The 19,942-nt window shown below is 46.8% G+C and overlaps 1 protein-coding gene across 1 annotated transcript in view; it reads right to left on the reverse strand.

Moving 5' to 3' along the window:
* The window catches only part of NPHP4 (nephronophthisis 4), a 116,350-nt gene that overhangs the window by 23,711 nt on the left and 72,697 nt on the right, over positions 1–19,942 (reverse strand). The window contains exons 11-15 of the mRNA XM_012657759.1: positions 18,819–18,880; positions 15,565–15,672; positions 13,765–13,913; positions 13,413–13,604; positions 12,795–12,982 (exon numbers count right to left, since the gene is read on the reverse strand). Coding sequence (XP_012513213.1) covers positions 12,795–12,982; positions 13,413–13,604; positions 13,765–13,913; positions 15,565–15,672; positions 18,819–18,880 — 699 coding nt within the window. The remainder of the gene's footprint in view (positions 1–12,794; positions 12,983–13,412; positions 13,605–13,764; positions 13,914–15,564; positions 15,673–18,818; positions 18,881–19,942) is intronic.

Raw genomic sequence — 19,942 nt, forward strand, 5'->3', positions numbered from 1 at the left:
GCAGGCAGCAGCTGCCCAGGCCTGGTGCTGGCTGCGCCACAAGCTTAAAGGGGCGTCTCACAGGGTGGACAGGCAGGTGAGGAATCAGTACAAAGACTGAGGAGGAGCTGCGAGAAATAGCACACAGTGACACACAGTCCCCAGCTGTGGAATCTCAGCGGTGACCAGACCAAGCACCCCCAGCCCCTGCCCCGGCCCCCAGGCCAGCTCTGAGGACTCCAGCATCTGGTCAGAGCTCGGGACGCATCCATGCACACGGCAGCCCCACGACTCTTCTCGGAGGAGCAGTGGGCCCTGGAACAAAGACCCGCAAGTGCCAAAGCCTGGGCTTGGGGCACTGCCCGGCCACCAACATGGGCTGCGAGGGAGGCAACAGCTTGGGCCCACCCCAACGCTGGCCAGACCCCTACAGGCTGACTTCCCAAATGACACCCTGGGCCTCCCCACACCCCTACCTCAGCCTCTCCTACACCACAGATGCGCCCAAAGCTCTAGGCACGCCCCGAACGCAGCACTCGCTCCCAGCCAGCTCCACCACCACCACACCCACCTGCTGCCAGGCCCTTCAATACTACCATTAATTCACTCAGCAAACAAGGACTGCGCCCCGCCACACGCCGGGCCCTGCACAGGGTAACACGGGAACACAGGACAGGCAGGGTCCCCACCCTTAAGCAGCTCAAGGTCTCTGAACCCAGATGCATGCAAGCTGGGTTGGGGCGGGGGGTGGTTAGCGTCAGGCGTCTATGTGACCAGATCGAGGGATGCCCAGATGCCCTGGCGAAGCAGTTTCTCGGTGTGTCTGTGAGGGCGCTTCCACAGGAGCCCGGCACGTGAGTCAGTGGACAGAGACAGACCCATCTGCAGGGTGGGGCACCACCAAATCGGCTGGGGGCACAGCTAGGACAAAGCAGGTGGAAGAAAGGGGACATGCAGCTTGCTGACTCCCCTCCACCTCGGGACTTGCACCAGTGGCCTCCCAGGGGCTCTCAAGCCCTTGGCAGACTGGGGGCTGCTCTGTTGGCTTCCCTGGTTTTACGATTTTTGGACTTGCCTGAGCCACACTACCGCCTTCCCTGGGAGCCACCCTCCTGGTTTCTATCATTCCCCACTTGGAGACAGCCTACACGAGACTTCGCCTTTATACCTGCATAAGCCAACTCTCCTTGTTAAATTCCCTTTCATGTATATAAATATCCCATTGGTTCTGTCCCCTCTGGAAAACCCTAATACAGGGGGATGCCAGGTGCAGGGGCATCCCGATCTCAGCAGTCACAGGCCTCTTAGACCAGGCCTCCCACTCTTCCCACTGCAGGCGCCTACCTGCCCACTCCTGTCCAGCTGACACAAATGGCTCCTCAGTGGCCATCCCTGCAGTCCAAGCTCCTCATAGTACAGTGCTGCCAAAGCACCTGCCTAGAGAACCCTGTGTTGTCTCCATCCCACTCCAAAGTCTGTGATAGCACCAACCATGGCCTGAACGAGGAACAGACCCCCAGGGGCAGTGGCCCCTTCCTCCCCAAGCTCACTTCCCTCACCCCCTTCACAAACACCATGTCCCACCTGGCTGGAATCTTTACTGCTGCCTCAACTCAGCCCCACTCCCAGGTCCAAATCTGGGTGGAGGCTCTTCCCTCTGGCTGGATGGCCTTCTTCCATTTCTCTTCTCAATCTCCACCTTTCTTTCATGACTCACAAATACCTCCTGTTCTGTGCAAGCATCCACAGTTTCCTTGGATGATGGACACTTTATCATACTAACGTCTATTCACAATGAATGTATAATAGCTGTGATTATCTATGCACCAAATAACAAAGCAGAAATTTAGAGATTCAAAGAGAAATAGAAGAAAACACAATAATGACAGAAACTAACCACTTTCCATTCACAGGTAGATCTGGTGAGAAATAAGTAAGGATACAGAAGACCAGACAGCTAATCCATAAAGTAGAGGGCATGTAGATATGTATCTTAACACTGTACCCCACTAACAGAGAGTACATCTCTAAGTGTATTTGGAACATTAATAAAAGCTGACCACATATTAGGCCACAAAAAACCTAAAATACACTCCATTAAATAGAATAATACAAATAATATTCTCTGATCATAATGCAATAAACTTGAAATAACAAAATTTTTTAAGACAAATTCACCACTTACTCATAAATAACTTTATATCAAAGGGTAAGAAAATCAAAAAAGGTTTTCTAGAAACAACAAAAAGGAAAACACTACTTATCAGTAACAATAAACATAATGATAATCAAAGGAAAATTCATAGCCTTGGATACCATATGCCCATAAAAACAAAAGAAGATAAAAGAAATAAGCAACTCAAGAAAATTAGAAAAATAACAATAAAGTATACCAAAAAAAAAGGAGAAAGAAGACAACAGTAGGGATAAACACAAAAGTTAACCTATTAGAAAACAAGAAAATAGCAAAACCCATATGAGGTAAGCTTTAAAACTCTTCAGAGAGACACGAAAGTGGAAACGAACAAACGGAAAGGCATCTTGCCCTTGGATAGGACGTCTATCATTTACGTGTGGATTCTCCCCATGTTGATCTCTAAATGTAACAGAATCCCGACAAAGATACTGATAAGTTTCCAGGAAAACTAAATAAGGAAGCATATCCAGAAGAACCCCACAAGGAAGAGCAACGTGGCGGGGTGTCCTCACTGGGAATTAAAGCAACTATAACATCTCTGATTGAACCATGTGGTCACAGGGACGGACAGACACAGTCTAAGGCTAGGCCAGATCCAGCCATGAGCTAAGGACGGTGTTATGTTTTTAAACGGTTATAAACAAAAAGAAGAAAATGCAACAGAGACCACCTGCAGCCCAAAAAGTCAAAATATTTCCTATCTGGCCCTTAACGGAAAACAATCTGCCAACTTCTGGTCTAATGTAACAAAATGGAAAATCCAGACATAAACCCACGCATATAAAAGTGGTTGGTATGTGACAAGGGTGGCGCTCAAGTCACTAGGGAAAAGGTGGACTTCTTACCAGATGGCGTTGGTCAACTGGACAGATCTGAAAAGGGATAAAGCTGGATCCCACGACAGGGCAGGATAAACTGCAAACAGACCAGAAACGTAAACACCGAGAACGAAACCCACGAGTCCTGGAAGGACGGGTGCCGCAGCCTCTCTTCCAAGGGGGAGGGAAGGAAGCCATTCTACCTATGACTCGAGAATCCAGAAGCAATAAAGGACTGATACATTAGATTACATAAAAATAACTTTTACATGGCAAAACCCACCATAAGCAAAGTAAAAAGACAAATGACAAAGCACAAAAACACATTTGCAATTTATATCACAAAGGTTGATCTCCTTAATAAATAAAGAGCTCCCAAAGCAGAGGACAAAACAGACTAAAAACCTGATACAAAAATGGAAAAAGATACGAATATAAGTTTGCAGAAAAAGAACAACATAAAAGATGCTCAAGTTCACTCATTATAAGAGAAATGCAAACTAAAACTTCACTAAGATCGATTTCACATCTATCAGACTGCAAAAATCCCAAAGTTTAACAATCCATTTTGGGGACTGGGCGTGAGGACGGGCATCCTCCAGATTGTGTGGAGCACAGAGGAGGACCCCCAGACAGCGCTGCCTGGCAGTGTCTGCCAGCACCGCTGAAGGCTGGACTCTGTAATCCCGCTTCTAGACCCGGAAACACAAGGTTATTAAGTGCTGCATTATTTGCTATAGCAAAATACTGGAAATGACCCAAACGTCCATCAGTGGGAGGCCGGCTGACTAACTACAGAGCAGGCGCCCAGTGGAGCACTCCACAGCTACGGAGTGGAACTCAGGATGTGATGTTAACTGAAAAACAACAGGTGCATTTGGGATGCTACCTAGCGAATAAGAAACGAAAGGGAAATAAAATATAAATATTTGCTTATTTTTGAAGAAACAAACAAAAACACTAGAAGGATAAACCAAAAACTAAAAGTCTAGTTACCTCTAGGAGGGATGGAGCCAGAGGGTCTAAGGAAGGCAGGGCACCCTGAGTGTACACGGGACCCCAGCCTCACGTTCTAAGCCCTTTCAATATTCCAAAAAATTAAATCAAAAAGGAAGGAAAGCAAACATAAAATTGAAAACAAATAAAAACAAATGAATCGTACTGAATATCAAACTGGTAACATAATCCCCAGGGAAAATTGCTTTGAGGGCTTCTGTCACACCAAACCACTCTGCACCCCTGGCAGGATAGACCCTAAGACAAAAAGCCCTGCAAAGATCCGAACTTCACTGGTACGTTCATTATTAATGTTAACATCAGCAGTGTAATTGCGAAAATGTCATATAAACTATAAGGTTAAATAAATGGGAACCACAACTTTCTGTGTAAGGGAGATACCAATGAAATCAGGAAAACTAGCCAAAAACTCTACATCTTTATTAGAAATACCAATATGAAGTCATTTTTTAGTGCATGTTCCAAGCTCTTTCAGGGAAAGGCTTCAAAGCAAGGAGCCCCAGGATCAAAGCAGCCCAGACCCAGGTCGCTGAAAAGCCTTCCACGCTCAGGAGGACCCGGCTCCTCAGAGGAGCGCGAGACCGGCCAGGGACACGGCGCCGTCCCAGAAGTGAGGACGTGCCCACCGGAAGGGCTCCCACTGGCCAAACGAGAGCAAGTTTGTGCCCTGAAAAGTAATAATGATGAATGCAATGCAACACATTAATAACAATCCAAGAGATCACAGTGATAATCAAACACAAAAAAACCCAGCCACCTAAAACCCCTAGTGCCACTGCTAGAGTAAGTACCCCACCAACTTCTCACTCTGCAAAGGGCAGCAAAAGGGGAGTATTCAACATGTGTCCTCTCTTTTCGGAGGACGTATATGTAGTCCAGCCTGGTTGATAAGGGACACTTCTTTTTTAATAGGAGAATGTCAGCTAATAAGGAAGGAGCAAATGACAGAAAAATTACCATTTTGAAAACTCAATAAACTGACCCACGCAAGCTCAGCCAGGGCGTCACACGGGCTGGAAGGGAACAGATGCACACAGCAGCCAAAGAAGGGCCCTGAGAATTCCTCGCCAGTGACCAAATGAGCATCGTAGCATCGGGACAGTCTGACATTCGTGCCTCCTCAGGGGATGGATGTGAACCACGGCCCTGACGATGAGATGTTCACGCCAAAACCCAGAGCAAACTGTGCCTTCAGCCCTCGACAACATGAGGAAACAACCAGATAAACACGAACACGGGACATTCTGTGAGACAACTCGCTTGGTCTCTTCAAAACGTCAACGTCATTGGAAAAAGAATGTAGGGGACTATTCTAGATTAAAGAGATAATTACGAATGTAATACATGAACCAGATCAAAAACATACACATGGGGATAAATGGGGAAATTTTACTATGACATTCATATTAATTATCTTACATGTGGTAATAGAATTGCACATGTATAAAAGGAGACCCTTATTTTTGAGAAATGCAGGGTGCATATTTAGAGGTAAAGTGTTGCCATGTTCGCAACTTACTTTCAAATGATTCAGAGTGAAAAAAGATAAACAAATAGTTAAAGCAAGTATTTCAAAAAGCACCAGCACAATTTCTGTAGGTGGGGACACGTGGGATGAGGGCTCTTGGAAAAGGCGCAGGAAAGATGAGACTCTGTCAGGAAGAGGCAGGCAAGGCCGCCTAGACGGCCCAGAGGCGGACACGAGGTGGGGCGGATGGAAGAAGGCCTCTCGGCCGGGAGAGCCCAGGGAGGGGTCTAGGGAGAGTGCTTTAGAATAACAGATGCTCTTGGCTGACCCAGAATTCAGTGACTTCAGCTCTGACGCTGAGGAAGACCCCACAAAACAAAAACGCCAAGAGGAACATGTTGGAAAAACAGAAGTCCAGGCCGGAAGCAAAGGAAATAAAAAGGGATGGTGGCACGGGCCTGTGGTGGAGGACGGGGACCAACACAGGCAGATTAAACCACAACAAACTTAGCGGAACCTCCCCAAAAGGGGCAGGGTCAGCAGCAAGTGAGGGACCAGCGGTACATCCCTCTTCTCAAGAAAAAGGAAACACTACTCACAACTCAGAACACCGAATAACTGAGAAAAACCACCATCTCTGGGAGCCTGGGGCAGAGGATCCTTCAAGCCCAAGGGGCATGGGTTCCAGAAGCTTCAGTTCCTTAGTTTCTCCCCCGGACCAACGCGACAGGGCCTCGGGACGAGCCCGCTAAGGGCTCTGCCAAGGAGACAACGGCGTCTCAGACCCCAGCCTCCACGAGCAGACCCGCCATCCGGACACAGCCATGGCACAGCCCCGCTGAACCCAGGGCTCGTCCCCGCCGTCCTCGCGCACGCAGACACCCTGAATCTCTGACAGTGTCAGTGTGGGATTCTGGTAACATGATTTTACTTGTGATAACTATTCAAGGCCTAGAAATTGGCTTGTTTTCTAAATTTGGTGGGTACGGAGCCAGTGCTTTTAACATCTTGCATGTTCTGTTAACTCTCTGGACTCTTTAAATGATGGTCATGAATCTCGATCTCCACTTCACAGGACACACAGAAATCAGTTCCAGATGGATTCTAGGTCTGAATATAAAAGAATAAATAAATAAAGCAAGCTTCTAGAAGATAACATATTTTCAAGAAACAAACTACTTTTTATGTCCAGCTTAGGAAATCTACCCATTAAAGAAAAAACTAATAAATAGACTTAACTTTAATGGAAAACAACCATTAATCCAAAGACACCATTAACAAAGTTGAAAGGCAGGCCACAGAGTGGAAAAGATATTTGTAATATCTGAACAAGTACTTGTGAGCTGGATAAAGAATGCCTATAAATTAAAACACACACACACAAACACACATACATATAGACAACAGAAGTTTTAAAAAGGGCAAAAGACGTGAACAAGCACCTCATAAAAAAAGATGTCCTTAAGGCCAAGAGGCACATGCAAGGTGCTCAGTATCATTAGGAAACACAAACCACAGTGAACTGCCTCCACGCCAAGCTGGTTAAAAGAAAGAAACAAAACCAGCAACCATTATATACATAGCTGGCAGGATACGGAGCAGTTCGGACTTGCAAGCTACTGCTGATGGACAGGGAAGCTGGCACACGCACGGGGAAACCTGCTTGGCAAATCTGTTAAACCTAGCATGTGCTACCCCATGACCAGCAATTTCATTCCCAGGCACGCATGTGCACACGTGCACCAGAAGAATGTCCGTAGCAGTATTCAAAAGAGCCCAAAACTAGAAACACCGCAAATGCCTACTTGAATGGATATATACCATGGAATCTCCAGACACTGGGTTTCGACACAGCCAAGAAAAAGAAGAAACTGCTGCTATAGACTGCAACAGGGATAAATCTCAGAGACCTGACATTGAGCAAAAGAAGTTAGATCCAAAAGAGTACACAAAATATGATCCTGTTTAAGCTCAAAACAATGGGCAGAACTGACCTACAGTGACAGAATTCAGAAGAGCGATTCCCTGGGGAGAGGGCGTGGGGGCCAAGGGGGCCCCCGCAACAAAGTCCAAGACCCAACCTGGGTAGGGGGCAGTTACACAGATGTGCTCACTTTGCAAAAATTATACCTTCTACAAAAATTAATTTAAAATGGATTATAGACCTAAATGTAGAATGCAAAACTATAAAACTCCTAAGAGATGACAGAACAAAATCCAAGTGACCTCAGGTTTGGAGATGACTTTTTAGGTAAAACACCAAGGACAATCCACAAAGAAATAGCTGATGAGCAGGACTTTTCCTTAAAATTAAAAACCTCTGCTCTGCCAAACATACTGGTAAGAGAATGAAAAAGACAAGTCACAGACTGGGAGAAAATATGTGCAAAACTCATATCTGATAAAAGACTTGCATCCGAAATATAAAAAAACACATGTTCAGGTATCTGTCTGAACACACATCTCATGAGAGAAGATACAAAGATGGCATACACGCACACGGGAAAAGGTGTTTAACGTCATATGCCATTAGAGAATTGCAAATTAAAACAAGGAGATACCACTACACACTTACTAGAAAGGCTAAAATCCAAAACACCGACAGCACCACATGCCGGCGAGGATGTGGAGCAGGAGGAACCCTCACTCACTGCTGGTAGGAATGTTAAACAGCACAACCACTTTGGACAGTTTGGTGGTTTCTTACAAAACTAAACACTGATGGACTAAATTTTTATGTAAACCTAAAACTACTCTAAAAAATAATCTATTAATACTTTTTAAATCAAGGCACCATACACTTGAGAGCTGTGCACTTTACTGTACACATGTTATATTTCAACAACAAAAAGTATCCTTTAAGTGAGGCTCCTGAGAGACTCCGTGCTGAACCAATGTAACTTCTACGGCCCCAAGAAACCCTGCCCGTCCAAGGAGGATCCCACCCAGGCTGCAGCTGCTGAAGGAAGCCGGGTTCTGCCCAGGCAGAGACCCAGCTATATAATAAAGTGAAATGAACTTTTAGTTTTTTGGACTCTAACCTAAGAATTTTAGACTCGGAATTTTAATTCATAACGATAAGCAAATTTGATTTTGGAGTTTAATTTCTTTGTACTTCAATTTGCAAGGATATTTAATTTGGGGACTTTAATTTCTCTCTGGGAAATTCTTCACGGAAAGGGGTTTCTACTCAAGTCAGGAGCATCTCTGGATGGTTGGCCCTTTGTATTGAACGATGTCAACGCTATTGTCTAATGTCACTGCGGAACCTACGCTGGATAAAATGACAGCATAGAATTTGGAGTGAGAAACAGAACAGGTAATGAGTTCCAGCAGGGGACAGAGGAGCCTTGAAATCAATGCATTATTCTGATCCATTTTACAGCACTCTGGGGACATAAGCCACACTGTCTACCAAAGGTCCCCAGAAGATTGACAAAGGAAAGGTGGTTCTCTTAGGAAAAAGGATCCCAGGAAGGTTGCAGACCGCCCTGGTGGTGACGGGTCTCCTCCCCCAAGGACAACGGCCGCACCTCTGGTTGGCTATAAACTTAACAGTTAAGGCCAGGGAGTTCAGAAAACCAAACCGGGACACGTTGCAGGAGCACGTCCTGCCCATAGCTTCATGCCTCCATGCACAGGGGCCTCCTGTGCCCTCTCCCTGCCCAGGCACGTGCCTTTTGGGGCAAGAGTAGTTCACTCTCTTCTTTTCAGATCTGCCTGCAGGAGAGGATGCTAGAGTCCAAGATGTGCTTCCAGGCGCACAGGGAGGCAAGAGCTCGCTCCAGGGCACAAGGTCTGCTGCCGTCCTCTGCCAACCTCGGCCTGCATCAAAGTCCATCCACGTCAGATGTGGGTGCCAACAAGCCAGCTGGCTCTTGGACTGCTCCCACAACCACTTTGGTATAAATACATATATCATAAAAAAAAGTGATCTTTCGATCCACGCCACCTGACTCTCTCGACTGATTCTGACCTTGGATAGGAAACAAGGTGTGCCACCTGTCCCACCTGCTGCCCTCATGCCCAGCCACTTAGCTGATCCCTTCTAGCGTTTCTTTGTCTTCCAAACATTAACACTCATTTTAAGTTTCCTTCCTTCTACTCTTATTTGATTTGTTCTGTTTTTTTGTCCCCAAACTTCTTGAGTCGAACAATTAAAATGGTATCTTAAAAGATACTTTCTTCTTCCCCAACATAGGCATTTAAAATTGCAAATTTTCCTATAACTAGTTTACTTGTATCGCCTAAGTTTTAATATGCAAGATTATTTTGTCATTCAGTTTTAAATAATTAGTCATTTCTATTTTGATTTTTTCACTGACCCATGGAATAATCAGAAGCATATTTTAAAATTCCAAAAAGGCAGCAGTTTGGAGTATTTATGGGGAAGGGAGTGACTGACTTCTGACCTTGTGGCATTATGGCCAGAGAATGCCATAAAATTGATTTGATATTGGTTCTCTTGGCGTAGGGTGACACATAAGAATGATCAGTTCTTATAAGTTTCAAGGTATGCTTAAAATTTAATGCATATTCTCTAAATTGGATGCACAGGTTTTCTAAGATCATCTTTTTAAATTGTATTTTATAACTACCTCATTAATTTGTTTCTGCTTGATCTATAAATTTGCAGAAATTGATCATCTCCTAATGATTGTGGGTTTTTCAATTTCTCCTTATAAGTTCATCAAGCTGTCCTCTATATTTTGAGGCTATGTATATTAGAAGTTCACAGATTCAGAATTATTTATTTTCCTAGTGAACCGTTTTCTTGGTTATTATTTAATACCCTTTATCCCCAGCACTAAATTTGCCTTTTGTCTCTTTTGTCTCATACTAATGTTGAACTACTTCCATTTGGGGTCAATATTTTAACTTAACTTTTCCCACTTTTCACTTTCCACGTCAAGAGGCAGCAGTGGTTCAGACCCCAGCTCAGTTCCTTACGAGCAAAGACGGCAAAACTGACCAACAATAAACACAAAAACATGTCAAGTATGTTTCTATCCATTAGTCTACAAAGATACTAGAAGACAAAAAAAGTCATTGGTCCCCACCCTTGAAGGATGCTAGGAAAACACAGCATTATTTTGTAAATTAGCAAATAAAGGGGGAAGAATCAAGTATTATTCAGACTTTCTCATATGAACTGTACCTTAAGGCAACCGAATATTAGGTCATTAAATAGGAAGTGTCCTATTTTGAATCAAAAGCTTAGTTTATCATATCTCAAACAAGAAGCAGTACAATTAATCAAAGTATGCACCTAAACTATAGACACAGTTTTGCCATCTTAACGTTAGCTTGTTTATGCCAGCAGCAAAGAAGCCTGGAGAGCGAGTGGCAATGAAATCAAAAAAGGTATTTTCCAAAGCTTGTTGAGAATTGAGTATTTTCCTTGCAAGAACTAGTCCAAAGCTTGAAAGAAGTGGTACTCAGCTGATGCAAGGTCTGGTGAATACGGTGGATGAGAAAGAGATTCTAAGTCCAGCCTCTGTAGTTTGAGCAGCATTGTTTGTGTAACACGTGGTCAAGCGTTGTCTTACAAGAGGATTGGCCTGTCTCTATTGATCAATCTCGGCTGCTTAATTGTAAGCATCCTCATCATTTCATCCAATTGGCTGCAGTAGACGTCTGCTGTAATTGATTGACTAGGTTTCATGAATCTGTAGTGGAGAATACTAGTGCTGGACCACCAAACAGACACCATTAGCTTTTTTGGATGAATATTCAGTTTGGGGCTGTGTTTCAGCACTTCATCTTTATCCAATCATTGTGCTGAAGGCTTGCAATTGTCAAAAAGAATCCATTTTTCATCATATGCAACAATACGGTGTAGAAATGGTTTGCCTTTATGTCATGACAGCAAAGAAAGGCAAGCTTCCAGATGATTTCTCTTCTGATGCTCATTTAATTCAAGTGGAACCCATCTATCCAGCTTCTTTCCCTCGCCGATTTGTTTCAAATGGTCCAATATTGTTGGGATAGTAATGTCAAACCTTGCTGCTAATTCACGCGTAGGTTGGTAGGTTGAGATGGATTCGCTTCCGCGACGGCTTTCAGCTCATCATTATGCACCTTGGTCTCGCGTCACCCATGTGGCTCATTTTCAAGATTAAAATAATCACAACGGAATTTATCAAACCATCAACGTACTGTGCGTTCATTAGCCACATCCTTCCCAAACACTTTGTTGATATTTCAAGTTGTCTGCACTGCATTAGTTCCACCACACAACTCATATTTGAAAATAACATGAATTTTTGGCTTATCCATGGTTTCAACAAAAATTGCTCTAAAAAAAATTTGAAAGATAATCACAAGCCAAACCATGCATTTGAAAGAATGAGGATGTACCTTCACAATAAAAACAAAACAAGAAGTGTCAAAGGGAAATGTCAGCGATATCAACTGTCAAACTCAGTACTTAAGAAAATCGGACATTTCATACTTAATGACCTTTGCTAGTTGCTAAGGGAGGTTTCTGGTCATGGAAGCATTCCAGCTGACAAAGGCGCCCTAGAAGTTGAATGTCACCGTTGTGCCACCTCACATGAAACAGTGGCTCCATAAAGCAACGGTCACAATGCCCGCCAATATACACAAAACGGAGCAAGCAGACATTAGGTTAGAGCACAGAGGTATGATATCACCAGCCACAAAAAAATTCTCGCCAAAACCAAAAAACACACACCTGGTCACACAGCTAGATCTACATCCCAATCTGCAGGAAAAGAGAAGATAAACGAACACCTTAAACATTACCCCAGGATACAAAAACAAAATCCAGACTACAGGACAGACACATGCTACAATGTAGCTTCTTCAACAAATAAATTAAAAAGAAAAAGCAGAGACTAGGGATGGGGCGGCAACTATGTAGAAAGACTACATAAGGAGACCTAAAATTCACACTGTTCCATTGTCACGTATGGACCTTATTTTTGAACTATTAAAAGAAATTTATTAAGTTACTAAAGAACTTTTAACATAGTTCATGATATTAATAATTGTTAGTTTCTAGGTAGGATATTATTGAGTTTATGTTTTTTAAGAAAGGATCCTTAGTTTTTAGGTATACATGAGAAAATATTTATAGACGAAATTATATAATGTCTGGGATTTGCCTGGTTTCGGGGAGGAAACTGGGATGGGAAGTAGGTGATCGCTATCCGGGCTGCGTGCTTGGTGCGCTGATTCATTACACTGGTGTCTCTGATTCTTCATGGTACAATTTTTAATAATAAAACTTACAAGGTACACACAAAGCTCAGCGCAGGATGTCTCGTCTTCACCATGCATGGGCACTTACCAGCATCAAAGCAGCCATCTTTGCCGATGGGAACGAGGACATGGGACAGGGAGCCAGAGCTGGTCTTCCCAGTCTCATCCAGCTTGACCAGCTGCAGTCGTGGCGTTGTCGCAGGTGGGAAGCGGTAGAACTGGAAGGTGAAATACACAGTCTTTGGCCATGACGTTCCTCGGGAGTCCTGGGCCACTCTGAATCCAACAACAGCTCTGAATTAATCACGTATCCACGGCAGGAACCTGGGGTTTTTGACGCGCACTCATGTAGGGAGACAGTCCTGGCCTGCAGTCACCAGGGCACTGGTAAAGAGGCTGCCACAGTCACCAACGTGAACAGCTTTGCTGTGCCCTTAAGTGACATTAATACCTGCGAATTGGGCCACGCACTGTCCACATTTTAACTGAGGACCACAGAAGATCGGGCAAAGCAGGTTTCATAGTAATTAGAATGGCTTTGGGCGGGTCCTCGCCAAAATAAAATACGAACAGATGGCACTCCTTAGTCTAGTGAGACCTACACAGACAGAGTTCTGCCGGGTCAGAACCACATCAGAGCTCCTCTTCAACACAGGAAATGTGAAAGCCAGATGGAGTAACAAAGACATAATATTCAAGAATTTACCTGCTGAAGGCAAGAAACTGTAGCACTATTTCGTTGCTCTGTAGACAATCTGATTCCTCCTTTTTAGGGTTAAACACCACCGGATCTGCAGGATTCACAGCTTCGGCTGGTTGCCGACTGGCATCGAGAATCTCAGGGCAGCCAGAGGACCGCAGCAGCGCCATGGAGGCTCTGGAGAGCTGGCTCCCTGAACTGGAGCAGAAAGACCCTCAGCCAGCTGCCGCGGGGCGGGCAGCGGAGGCGGCAGGGCCTGCCAGCCTGTTGCTCTGCGGAAAGCCTGCTGTCCAGGGAGTCGCACGGTTTGACCGCACAGCATGTGCCTGGTCCAGTCCCACCCAGAGCCACACCTCACCTCCTGGTCTGGGCTCCCACGACAATAGGGGCGTGCAAAGGCGTGAACGGCAGCTCCTGTAACTGTTCAGCAACTGATGTTTCCAGGACCACGGGAGCCTGGCTCAGGTCAGCTTCCAGGTGAGACACGCTGCCCTCCAACGGGAATGCCTGCCAAACAAAATCCAGACCTGTGACAACCGACAGTGCTCAAATCCAAGGAGACTTACCGAGGAGCTGTCTCTGCAGGGCTGCCAGCTTTGGCAACAAAAATACAGGAGGTTCAGGTACATTTTAACTTCAGGTAAACAATGAATAATTTTAGTATAAGTATGCTCCACGCAAAATTTAGAACATACTTATGATAAACATACTTGTTTACCTGAAATTCAAGTTTTACGGGCGTCCCGTACTTCACGTGGCAACCTGGTTTGTGAGTCCAGAGGCCACGAGGAAGGGATCACCAGCCTCATGAGCCGTGCAGAACCGTGGGGCATGTCTGATGCCTGAGACAGAAATTAATCTCGCAACATATTTACAGAACAGAAAGATGAAACTTCCCCAACACTCAGAGATGAACAGTGTACCGAGGCCCGGGCTGCTGAGTTCGGACGTTTCTCTCGTTCCCGCATCCCCTGAACGTTCCGGTCATTTGCTGTTATTCCACCTTCCACCCCGCACGGCAGGAGACCCAAGTCTCAGACGAGCTTGTCTGAGACTCAGGACTGCTCTCTTTCAAGCTTGGTGCCCCAGCTTTCTGTTCCAGTTCAAAGGGACATCGCTTAACTGGAGGTCACCCCACACCATGTCCCAGGTGCCAGCGATAAAACGGCAGGCAAGCTCTTCACAAATACACGAGCCCCAGACATGTTTTCAATAAGGCTGGATAGACGCATGGTGCTATGAGTGTTTTCAATGAGTAAATAGGGCCGGGCACGGTGGCTCACGCCTGTAATCCCAGCACTTTGGAAGGCCGAGAGGGGAGGATCACTTGAGGACAGCAGTTCAAGATCAGCCTGGGCAACTTAGCGAGATCTTGTCTCTATAAAAAACTAAAAAATTAGCCAGGCGTGGGGGTACCTGCCTGTAGTCCCAGCTACTTGGGAGGCTGAGGTGGGAGGATTGCTTGAGCTCAGGAGTTTGAGGTTACAGTGAGCTATGATCACACCACTGCACTCCAGCCTGGGCAACAGAGTGAGACCCTGTCTCCAGAAAAAAAGTGTTTTTGAATTAAAAAAAAAATGAATGAGTAAAAGGAACTATTTTTCCTCAACACATTTCCAGTTAAGAATGGAGATGCAGTTTGCAGGTGAGAAAGCCAGCTTTTGAGACCAAACTCTACATGAATACCCAAGGTCAGTGGCAACTCGGGGCTATCTAACCATTAGCTCAGCCTGCACCCTGGACGGCAGCTCCACTAGTCCTCCTGCAGCTGCAGACAGCAAGGAGCAACCTGGGGGCTGGAGGCTTGTCTCGGGCCCTGTTTATAGCTCTGTACAGCCTTTCAGAGAATCGGGGCAGTTGAACTTGGTTTTTTCAGGCAGACCAAAATCAAAATCAACCACTGTGGCAAGAACTCACAGGCCACATTCTTCCTTGGGCTCAAGAGACAGAATGATGGCAACGACCTGAGGCATGAAAGTAAGCAGCTCCCCCACCCCCAGCCCCACCCCGTCCCACCGCCCACATCACAGAGCCCACCCAGGCTCCATCCCCTAACTGAGGACCAGCACTGCTCGAGAGATCACAGACTTGCACAGAAGTCAGGAGTTGAGGAGCCACTCTCGGGTAGCAGGTGGGGCAGGAGCGGGGATGCACTTACTGCCTGGGCTGGGGAGGGCGGAGAGCCGTCTGGCTGCTGCGAAGCGGGTCTGGCTGCGCGGCGCTGAGCTGGGGACTGCGGGGAAGCCGCCAGCTGGGAGAGCGACAACTGGAAGGGAAAGAGAGCTTGGGTGAGGTGTCGGCCCACGAAGCCCCCCACGTGCTGACCCAAACGCAGCATAGCTCTGGACCCAGCCACAGAAGGGGGCGACATCTGCAGTCTCCTGGTCAGCGGCTGCTCTGGAACCTAGAACCACTTCTAAATTTCCTTTAATTATAGAGATGTGATTCTGCGATCTCTTCCAGATCATAGTAATTGAATAAAAATATTACAAACGAGGAAAAGCACGCAGGGAAGGGAGCACCCAGATCTTACGTGCCTCATGAGGTGACCCAGCGTGAAGTGCACAGAATTACGTATCACGTACTCTTTCCAGAAATGCTTGAGTCCAATCGAGCCGTTACACCTAACTTCCGGTTTTTATGAAACATAAAAGAACAGGATAAATGGCACCGTGAGAAGCCATTAGGCAAGTCCAGAGCTAGCCCAGTATTTTAGTCAAAAAGACGACAAAAAGGAAAAGCGAAGTGGAAGAGAGCAGTAGGATTCTTAAAGATCAAAAAAGACAAAACCTGTTGTGAAGACGGATCTTATTTGAATCTCTGAACATAACAGTTATATCTTTTGGTCACAACTGGATTGAATACAGCATGGGCATGTGAGAGTAAGAAATGATCAGCTGTGTCTGGCGTGGTCACGGCATTGTGATTATGCAGAGAAATACCCTTGTTTTCCTAAGATTACAGGATTAAGGGGTGAAATAAGTCAGTAAATTACTTTAAAATATTTAACGCAAATGTACATGTATGGCAAAATGTTCTGTTTCCTTGTATCTTCAAAAATTTTCTTAATAAAAATTTGCACAACACTTATAATTTGGACTTTAATTGGGTGTGACTCCATGATCATATATAACCTGTGGCCCTTTAAGTCCATTTACAAGATGTTTTAGTACATATTACAAACTTTTATTTGTATCATACGATGCTGAAGTTTGAAACTACAGTGACTACTGCCCAGAATTTAATGCCAACTAATAATTGAGATGTAGTTAAACATTCTTACACGGTTTGCTTTAATGAGCACAGAAATGCATTATTATAAAGAAAAAGTAACCAAAAGGTTGGTTGACCAAGCAGTGTGGAATTGAGATAGGAATCACCCCCTAATCAGAAACTGAGAGAGACTTCATTTCTAAGGTTTGGCTAACTTGACCCATATGCTCCATTCTTTTTTAAGAATCCCATATCTGGCAAACTGTTTTTCAAAAATAAGAAATAAATTATGACTTTTCCAAATATAGAAGAGCAGAGAGGTTTTTAGCACTAGCAAGAAATGCTAAAGAGAGTAATAGAATTTGAAAAAAAAAGAACATTAGATGGTTATCTAATGTCAAATGAAGAATAAAGAGCTCAGTCAAGGTAAATACATAAGCAGTTATAGAACTTGTGTTATTGTAACAAGGGCTTGTAGCTCTACCTTTTGTGTTTTACATGATTTAAGAGACTAATGCATTAAAAACAACCATAATCTTAAAAAAAAAAAAAAAAACAATTTGCAAAGTCAAAAAAACAAAAAACGCCAATGAAAAGCAAGTAGAAAGGAGAAAGATTCTCAGGCTATGGGGTGGAAGGGCCTTTGACCTCTCTCACTTCTATCCCTGGACTGAATATCTCCAAGGCCCCTTGGGTGCTGCCGCCTGTGTTCCCATCAAATGCACCTCCCTGCGGAGGCAAGGACCACGCTGGCGGCCAGCACCGGCTCTGCAGACAGAGAGCGGGATGGAATCCGCACTCCACCATCTCGGTACTGTGTGCCCTCTGGCAAGTCAGCGAACCTCTTCTTGCCTGCCTCCTCACCTGTAAAATGGGGATAACAGTAGTACCTAGATTGCAGGACTACTGTGAGAATTAAACGAGAACTCGTGCCAAGGGCTTGGCACGGTACCCGCATACAGTGAGCCTTCCACAAATGCTACGGATATCTGGACGACGGATGCTGCCATGAAAAGGCTGACGTGGAAGGATGGGGACCCACCCTACTGAAGACGCGTGTCTCCAACCTGGACTCGTTTCCCAGCACACAGCCACTTGGGATATTCACTGTCAACAGTGACAGTCGGCACAAAGGAGGTGCTGGCACGGAGAAGGACTCAGTATACGAAGAGGTGCTGAGGCATGGATGGGGCGGGGGTGACGTCACGGGGACCCTGGCAGCATCTTCAGGGAGAAGAGAAGGTCTTCCCCCGCACCCCAAAAGGTGTCGTGGAAACTGCACCAGGGAACATGCTGGATTGGCTGGCAGGGAAGCCTGGGAGATGTCCATAGACAGGTGCTTTTAGGTGAATATAATATTCACTCGTGATCCAGTTTCCAAGCTGCTTCCTAGAGACAGCCTTAGATACCGAATTACTCAACTTTTCTAGAAAGTCGATTTCCAAGTTGATATTGGCAGGCAGAGCCATCAGGAGGCACAAGCCAACTCTGACCTCGCCCACAATCATACAGCTAGAGCCAGCCTGGAGCCACAGGCGAGGGCCTTGGGTGACTCAGGATTCCAGAGGAGGCCAAGCAGGAGCGCAGCACAGCCGCTGGCCAGCCTCGGCCACGCCAGAACGTCTTCCTCAGGAAATTCTAGCACACAGAGAGGTTCACTATCCGACACGCGATTGTCACCGTGTTGTGTCTCTTTCAGCTGTGGCCCTGTCTCCACCAGCACTAGCTGCTCGGCCCAGGGGCCAGCTGTGCCTGGCGGCCGGCTGCTCTGGGCACTGGTGGCTGCCAGGTGCCCTCTCCTGGCAGAGTCTGTCTGGGAGAGCAAAGGGGTTAGTTAGCACCATACCTTGGGGTCTCTCAGAAAAAAACAAAGGCTGTTCAGTCCTGGAAGAGTCGCGACTATTGGACAAAACTGCCAGGGAGGTGCTGAAACGAGGCTTCAAACAGCAACCGGGGGCCACCAACAACAGCAGGGAGCTGCCCCCACAGCTGGCGCTCTGGGTTACCATGGCAGGGACGGCTGTGCAGACAAGACAGGGGACTAACATGTCTCGCCACCCAGCGGGTCCCTCCCTGGCCACACAGAAGCAAAGAGGAGGGCGACTGTCCTTAAAGGTGCAAAGGTATTTTCATGTGCCCAGAACTTTCCAGCACTTTCCTTCGGAATTCTCAAGTAGGCCCTGCTGGGCTGGGACTTACCCCTGGTCCCACGGGTGAGTCCTGGGTGGCAGCGAGACCGTGGGGTGCTGATGCTGGTGGGCCTAGGAGGAAGCACAGGGGGTGTTGGTGTTGGTGGGGTCCATCAGCCTCTGCAGGGAGCCCCGAACCCCAGCGCAGTCAGGCCTTGACACGTTTCTCCACCTCGTCTGTAGTCGGGGCCCAGTGGGCAGTCGCCAAGGGTGCAACCCTTGGCGAGTACAAATGAGACGAACATCAGCCCCTCCAAGTCGCTCGGGAGAGTGGAACCTGAGCTAAGTCTGCCGGTGAGGACGAGCAGCCCCCTCGCTCCGCGCTACCTCACTGCGTCCGGGTCCTGCCGTCTCACTGAGCCTGGGCCTTAACGGGACAGGAAATTTTTCAGACACTTAAGTTCTCTAACGTGCTTTTCAGTCTTCTCATCAGCTCACACAGCCAGCCCAGGAAGAGGTGGGGTCCACCGTTTGCCTCATCTAGTGGTTCCCTAGCCCAGGCCGACTTGCTACTTTGTTGAATAAGAAACTTCAGAGCAGACGCTGCCGGCAGGGCCCGCGCCCACAAATGCCTGCTAACTCAGCCTGTCCCCCAAGTCCTGCCTAACCTAGGTGCAGGCGTGGCAGCACTGGGAGGCCCACCAGGAAGAGGTGAGGCCAGTGCTTTACATGGCCCCCCTGGAGCAAGGGGCTGAGAACAGCCTTTGACCTAGATGACAAGGGATTGAGCTGACCCCGCCCACGGGCACCACCTACACCGCCCAGCCCAGCAGCAGCACGGTGACCCAGAGGGGGTGCTGGCTTTGTCTGGGCTGCTTTCATGCCCCCTTCCCTGGGCCACATGGACCTGAAGCATCCGCAGCCATCTACCATCTTCCGGTCATTCCAGCGCCGCCATCTGCCCCTATGCACCATGGACACACCCTCCCGTCAACAGCAGGCGCTGCCCCAGCTAGACCCATGCCGTGCTGACGGCCACCTTCGCCCACCTGGAGGCCCAACACAGGGTGTGAGCCCTGGGCACTCCCCGTGAGGCGACCTGCCTGGCTTCCCTGAGGCCATAGCCCCAACCTCCAACCCCCACGTCCACACCCTGCTTGGCTCAGTACAGTCCCCTACATGGCAACAGGACTC

This window comes from Propithecus coquereli, unplaced genomic scaffold, assembly GCF_000956105.1.
Source record: "Propithecus coquereli isolate 6110/MARCELLA unplaced genomic scaffold, Pcoq_1.0 Scaffold1152, whole genome shotgun sequence".
Taxonomy (NCBI): domain Eukaryota; kingdom Metazoa; phylum Chordata; class Mammalia; order Primates; family Indriidae; genus Propithecus; species Propithecus coquereli.